The following is a 7,555-nucleotide window of genomic DNA, read 5'->3' on the forward strand; positions in this document are numbered from 1 at the left end:
TTTCTGACAAAATCAAAGGTGATTTAATGAATGTGATATTTTGATACTGTGTAATAAAATATATCCATATTTGAAAGATGTGCATAACTCAGTGAACCAATATTTTCTAAACGACCAATGCGTGGTAAAACCATGTTATAAAACCATGCATGGGTAAAAGATCCAAAGTGCAAAATGGACTCACAGATTTTAATGTTACGGAAAACAAAAAATTCACTGATAGGGTTTCAGATCCCTTTAGCAACTAACCTTTAAGAAGCTTCCACAATTATCTGAAAAAAAAAAAAACCATACTCTTCTGCTTCCAATTATATATCATGAAACTGGATTTTCTCCATATACTTAAACCAAAATAACATATCCCAAAAGACTGAATGTAGAAGTAGACATGAAAATCCAACTCTCTTCTAATAAACCAGAAATTAAGGAGATTTGCAGAAATTTAAACAATGGTCCTTATTACTAATGTTTTTTCCACTCCAACATCCAAGTTTCAAACTCCTAATCCCCTTCTCATTTTACTTGTTCCTGCTGTAATATCACCAACTTATATGGCTTCCCTTCCTCATCTCTCTAAAGTGTACTGCAATTCTCTGTTCTCTAAAGTCCTACTTCATTTATAAAATCATACTGTGGCTTTCAGTACTTAAAATACATCATGATTCAAGAATTTTAGTTTTCCCACCTATCTTCATACCCTCTTTAGAGGCCATGTTTTGTTTCCTTTGCATCCTCCTACAATTCACAGCACAACCCCTGTACTTTAGATGCTTATTAATAACTGCCAAGGGAGTCCCACTAGACTTTGGTACTGGTTACATGCTTGCTTGTTTTCTTCTAAATAAACTGAATCTGACAAACTGGAAAAGCCAGGGAACTCTCCAGGTATGGACTGGAGAGCTCTGGAGACCACAGTGCATCTGTGGGGTTTCCATTTCCACCATGAAAGAGGAGTAAACCATGTTCCAATGTAAAGCCAGTGTTTTTTATCTGTGAGAGTGAAGGCAGTTAAGAGAAATAGGAAGAGAAGCCTTTTCTTAAATTTTCACAATATCTTTTATTATTATTTTGTAGAGTCTCTGCTGCAAAAATTTACTAGAACACACTACATAAAACACTCCAGTGGACTTTGATAATTAAAGTAAAATCAAACAAGCCTGATTTCCATACTGAAGGTTTTTGTTTTTTATGCTAAAGATCAAAATACATTGGAACAGGAAATAACAACAGAACGGGATAAAGATAACAAGGCAAGAGAGGATTCTAAGAATGCGGAGGGGTGTAATGAAAAACAAACTGAACTCTTAAATAAAATAAACCATAGAGTTTTAATATGGGGAAAGGAAGTAATAACAAGGCCACTTTGGGCCATTTACAATCCACGTTTTTCTCATTGAGTAAGCAGAAATAAGATGGCTGGAAAAGAAAGCACCTGAGGACAAGCAGGTGGTAGTAATACCCTGACACTGGCAATGAAAAGGGCTATAGCTCTGCCCTACACAGGTATCTACACCTTTCAAAAGATTGGAAAGGAATGTGACACTTAGAACGGGCAACTCACGTCACCAAGGCAGAATCGCACAATGGGCACAGAAGGCTGAAGACTCACTAACCCCAAGGGTAGGGAACACGGGAAAAAACACATCTCAGAGAAGCAGACAAGTCAAACGACGCCAGCGCCTACTGAACTGCTTCCCTGCACCGTGTGCTCCCGTTTTACAGGGAACCAAGGGCCGCCATCCCCTTCCCAACCCCGAGGGTCTCTTCCGCCCCCAAACCCCACCGGTCCCAGCGCCCAAGTCAGGGATGAGGGCAAGAGTTTTGAAAAAGGAAACCAGCAACAGTAGAAGTCATCAGAGAAAGGAAAGCCAAAGCGGCCGTAAATCAGTGCCCCCACCCCCCAAGCGCCGCCCTCGCCGTGGCCCACTCCGGGGACGCAGAGGAGCCCTGACAGTCCGAGGCGGGGCGGGGAGGGTCTCCCGGACCCGGAGAGGCCAGCTACAGGACCGGCCCCTCCCGCCTCCCACCAGTCCCAACACTGGGAAAACTCCAAGCGCCTCCCCTACCAGCAGTAAGAGGCCGAATATGCACCAGCCGATCACCAGATCCGCCGAGGCCGCGCCTGCAGCCACCACCGCCATCTTCGCTTCCGGTCCGGACGGACCCGGGGGAGGGGAGGGGGAAAAGGGAGAGAGTGCGAGGGAAGCCGCACTCGCACACCCTAAAGGTTAAAGGGGCGGAGGGGGCGGAGCAAGTGGTTGCCAAGGAGACTCGACCCACGAGCGACAAGCTGGGCGGGGCGGGGGCGGGGCGTCGAGGACGTCTCAGAGGCGGGGCGCGTCCGGGGCGTCATGACGTCACGACGCTGCTCGATCTTGCGCCCGCTGTGATGCGAGGGCTGCGCAATATAGTGGTGTCTCACAGCGAGGCAACTTTTTTTTAATTGTTGACTCAGCTTAAGCTGACTGACTAGAGAAGCTTGGCAACTCCACAAAGGATGGTCTAGGTGGCCCTGAAGATCCAAGCCACGTTTAAGAGTTTCCATTTATTCTCCCAAACGAAGTTTGTCCATAGTGTCCGCGGCAGAATGGGCAGTGTGATTACCAGAACTCCTCACCAGGTTGCAGGAATGGTTGACTCTGAATGAAAGTTTATCAGCTGCCCAAATGACTTTATAATTTTTGGCAATGGTGCCCAACCGGGACAACTGGTTGGCAGAGAACTAACTTATCCCATGATGTTATGGCCTTTCTATTTAGATCTGTGCATGCCTGTGAATTTCTATGATGGCTTGATACAGTAAAGGTATCTGAGTTTGTGAGCATATTCATAATGAAATTGGAGGCTCTTGTAATGGGCATAAGTGAACAAAACAGACACAGCCATAAGCTCCTAGTGAACCAGAAGGAGAGAATTCTTGGGATGGTTTACCTAGGTCCACTGGGGTATGGGTACATATTTAACCACCAAATTAAACAAGCATAGCTTCTGATGCCAAAACACAATTCCATGAATGAGTACCACCATGTCTTCCCAATTTATTATTTGGTTATAAGTTATCCCCTACCTAGGACCTACTTCTGGCTAGAAGCCTATAGAAGGGAAGGGGGCGGGGAGGTGGTGGATAGTCCTCCCTGCCGGGATAGAATAAGGAGGGAAGAAGAGAACACAAGAGAATATAGCTTTAATGTGAACTGGTATCATCATAAGCTGACTTTAAGCCCTCTAGACCTGCAGATGTTTGAACCTGGCTCTTTCTTCTGTAATACATTCACATCTCTGGAGACCTCTCTCTTAGAGTTTCCTTAAAATGAGTAGAGACATCTCTATTCCAGATATTTACTGAGAATTCCTCCCAGGGCATACTGTCCATAGTGCACAGGGCAGAATGGGCAGTCTGATTAGCAGAACTCCTCACCAGGTTGCAGGAATGGCTGACTTTGAATAAAAGTTAACTAGCTGCCCCAATGATTTTCCAATTTGCTGGCACTTTAAGCATCTTCCTGCTGAAGTTTTCTGATCCTGTTCTAGAAGCCCACTTGGCTTGGAAGGGAGGTCTAAGACAACTCCAGGCCAGTCCTTCCCCATTCCCCCCCCACATAACCCAAATCCCTTTTATAGGAAATGATCATACATACCATATACCAGCAAATTTGGGAGCACAGGCCAATCCCAATGTAGCAGCATTCTCCTAATTCAACCATCAAAGGAATCAGCCCTTCTTGGATATCCCCAAGGGAGTCAACCCTAACTCAACTCCACAGTTGACTATGGTTCTCTCAGGCCTGACTCAGATGCCAGCATTCTAGGTCTCTCGATTTCAGCTGCTATATTTCAAATTCTCCAAGTTGCTCCCTTGAGGCCTCCCTTACTAGGCTAGTGTTAAGAGGGTTAGGAGGATAACACCCCACTCCAACTCTCCCACAACACACATACCACTCTTTGAGGTTAAGGGTGGGATTCCACAAATCAGCAACAGTTCTCATTAAGGAAATCTCTTCATCAGTTTCTCTTCTCCTCTCTCTAATTCATTTATTGAAATTTTATTTAGCGAGGGGTCTGAGAGTTATAGAATAAATCCTTTTTGAATCCCTTTTTAATTCTGCACATAATTAGGAAGGAGACAAAAAATTAAAGACAAAAATCTTCCACACCACTTTAAATTATATGTGAAATTGAAGCTTTTACTGAGTCTGGACTGAAACTTTTTAATATCTGATGTGCCCTCCATAGAATTAAGCACATTTAATAAATTGGTTTATTCCCTTTGCTGCCTCTGACCACCAAAGTGTTGGAGTAGTATTGAGCAGTGGCTTTATTTTCAGGTTGGAAAAGCCTTACATCTCTGTGTTGCTGATAAGAGTGACTAGTTACAAGGAGAGTAGCATTTTTAATCAGCAAAATTGAAAGAGAGTGAAGAAAAAGGGCATTGAGGCAGGAAGAGGCATGCATATCAACCCTCTCTCCATTAAGTCTAGCCAGGATGTACTAGTTATTTAACATATAGACCAGACCAGCAAGAGCTGAGCACATTCTCTTGAATGAAGCCCTTAAAGTTAAGAAGCCTCTGAATCAGCCCAGAATTTGTTAAAAATAATATCTTTATTGGTTGGTTTTCTTTTTTTCTTTGAAGGATAACTTTCATTATTTTTATGTACAGAAAACAAACAGTGTACTTTTAGCGCAGTTTAGTGGTAAGTTCTTTAGCCTTTGCCTTTTCTAGCTTGGCAATACAAGCCACAGATTTCAGATGCAGGACTTTGCCTCCCCAGTGATGACAGATCTCATCATATCTGTTGTTGTAATTGGTCCCGATAGCTTCCACCAGCTTAACCAGAGCTCTGTTGCCCTCCGAGTTAACCTGTGTGAAGGCAACACGGGGGCAGGTCTTCCTGTGAACTAGACACCCCAGCCTGGCCTTCCCCTTGATAATGCAGTAAGGGACCCCCATCTTCCATAGAGCAGGCAGGAAGACAAGCAGCTCAATGGGATCCACACCATGTGCAATCACCACCAGCTGAGCCTTCTTGTTCTCCAGCACGGTGGTGACAGTGTTTACCCCTAGAACACACACAGTCACTCTGCATGAGCATTCACCGGTGCTGCTCTGGTCACAAAAAGTTGTGGCCAGGTGGTTGTTTACAATTACAAAGGGAATGCACGCTCATTTATAAATATTTCAATCATAAATAATTTAGAAACAGAAATGGTTCTTGTAAATTCACAATCCTTCTTGCCCTAAGTTACTTCCCTTTAAGAGCTAGGTCTTTGCATGTACATTCTAATGTGTTCAATGAGGATATAGAAAGCCAATAGATAGTCCTTTCCTGCTCCCCTGTAGTTACTGTTGAATGCACTTGCTCTATCTCCTACCAGCAACTCATGGAAAGGTACCAGGATTTCTGTGGACTCTGTTCCATTTTAAATTCAAAGAAATGACCATAAAAAGCCAATCAACCCCAAAGGGTTTAATATGAGAAGGCATCCCACAAAACCCTTCCTTGGCTATACTAAAAGAGCTAGTGGCCTTTGTAGAAAAGCAAAGTTTGTGAAGGAGCAACTATTCTTTCTTCATTCCTCTATCCCTCAGCTTTTGAATAGTCCTCCTCCCCTAAAGCCAGTTGAGGGAAGACACAGAAGAGAATTACCCCTAAAGCTGAAGGGTATGACCTGAATTTTGGGAGAGGCCTTACAGCTTGTTGCAACTGCTGAGGCTGGCTGACACACGGAAGTACCTGGTGCTGAGCTGACATAAAGACCTGTACTGAGAAGTATCTTGGTGAAGAAAGGGTGTTGATTAGCTCCTCCCCATACTACCCCTACACACACACACACACACACACACACACACACACACACACACACACAGCATGAACCCATTAAATCCATATTGAAGGCTTTACTGGACTGTCCCTGAAAATCACCCTATCCATGTGCTTATTCCTGTGGAAAGGTAAGGAGAGAAGCAGAAACCTCTACTGGAGGAAGCCTTTCTGAGAATTCTCTTGGAATAAACCAGGAATACATGGAAAACAGAAAGTTGGGGAGTAGCCCCCCATTGGAAACCAGACCAAGCAGTGATAACCTACAGAAAGATCTCCTTGATGCCAAAACCAGACAAAGAACAAAAAAAAGAAAAATGCCCTGACTATAGATGTCAAAACTCTCAATAAAAGAGTTCATGAAGCAAAAACACTTTTCTCACCTTTACCCTCCATGGCATTGAAGGGGTTCCCCTCCCTGAGCTGGGAGTTTAGGGTGGGTTTGTGGACCAGGAGGTATAAAAACAGTATCTCATTCCCTTTATGAGCTGCTTTTAGAAAACCAAAGGTAGGATTATGATCAATTGACATAAATGGGGAGATAAATTTATAAAATTCTTACACAGGAATTGGTAGAAAGACCAAAAAAAATACTGAAAGTATTAATTAAAAGAAAAGAAGAACAGTCTGGAAGAAAAATTTATGTCAATGAAACACAAAAGAGGTAAAAAGGACAAAGAAAAAAACTGTTATCTTCTTGAATCCAAAAACCACTAAGTAGAAGACAGAGATTTAACTAGCACTTGAACTGGAAAGAGCCCTATAGAAATGGCTTCAGGACTTAGCCCCTGAAAAGAGTCAAGTTAACTGCATAAGGAACTGTAGTAGTGGATACGGTTTGTACCCTGAAATTATATTTACACTACAGTTTAGTTATGTATCCAAACTATGTGTATTGCACCACTGAATGTTAACATATTGATATATTTTTTAAAATAGCTGATTATTATATATCAAATTGTTCAAATTTGTTATATTCTTGGATGAAAACATGGAACTATCCAAGTCCAAATAAAACAGTCAAATTTCCACTTTCCAACTGTCATTTTGTCTGTACTTTTATTGCTAACAGATAATCTTCCTTCTGATTGACAAATTCTTTCTTTAGCTATTTTAATTCCTTCTGTCAGGTTACAGTTAAGCCTCACTGGCCTCAGATCCTAGTGACTTTGCACGTGTCTGTCCTGATCCATAATGTGTTGATTTAGAATTTAGCTTTCTATTGTGCTCCATGCACTACTTATACTTAATCTTCTGTCAAAAGGATTTAACAATGATCCAGGGTGAACATTAATGTGGGCTTGGGGAAGTTTAAGCCCACCTGTCTTTCATTCCCAATACTACATTATTTCGTTTTCCTCCCTAATCCTTCCACTGTCATCTAACTAAATTGGTCATCACAACCCTAAGAAGTGTGCTCTTTTCTTTATGAAAAGGCTAAAACTGTGTTTATAAGGTAATAAGCACTATAGCTGAGAGGTCCATTTGGTTCTGCTAGAACATCTGCTCATTTGTATATAACCCAGTAGGGAGCCAAGGGTTCTTGCACAAGAGCCAATCTATGAAAACTAAATATTTATGGTCTACATTATTTTTATTGAAAATAAAAATAGCTCTTTTTGAGCCCCAATCTATAAAGTACATTAAAAAACATACTTCATCTATCTCATTGGATATAAAAGCTGCTAAGGAGAAAAATGTCACTGAAATGTTAATATCTGGGTGTTTTTGAT

The 7,555-nt window shown here is 42.1% G+C and overlaps 1 protein-coding gene across 1 annotated transcript in view; it reads right to left on the bottom strand.

The window, feature by feature from the left end:
- LMBRD1 (LMBR1 domain containing 1) overlaps positions 1–2,368 on the bottom strand; it is a 108,253-nt gene extending 105,885 nt beyond the window's left edge. Inside the window, exon 1 of the mRNA XM_045543810.1 lies at positions 2,067–2,368. Within this exon, the coding sequence (XP_045399766.1) occupies positions 2,067–2,141 (75 nt within the window). The 5' untranslated portion in view covers positions 2,142–2,368. The remainder of the gene's footprint in view (positions 1–2,066) is intronic.
- Positions 2,369–7,555: the final 5,187 nt, after the last annotated feature.

The sequence above is a fragment of the Lemur catta genome, chromosome 2 (assembly GCF_020740605.2).
Source record: "Lemur catta isolate mLemCat1 chromosome 2, mLemCat1.pri, whole genome shotgun sequence".
NCBI lineage: Eukaryota > Metazoa > Chordata > Mammalia > Primates > Lemuridae > Lemur > Lemur catta.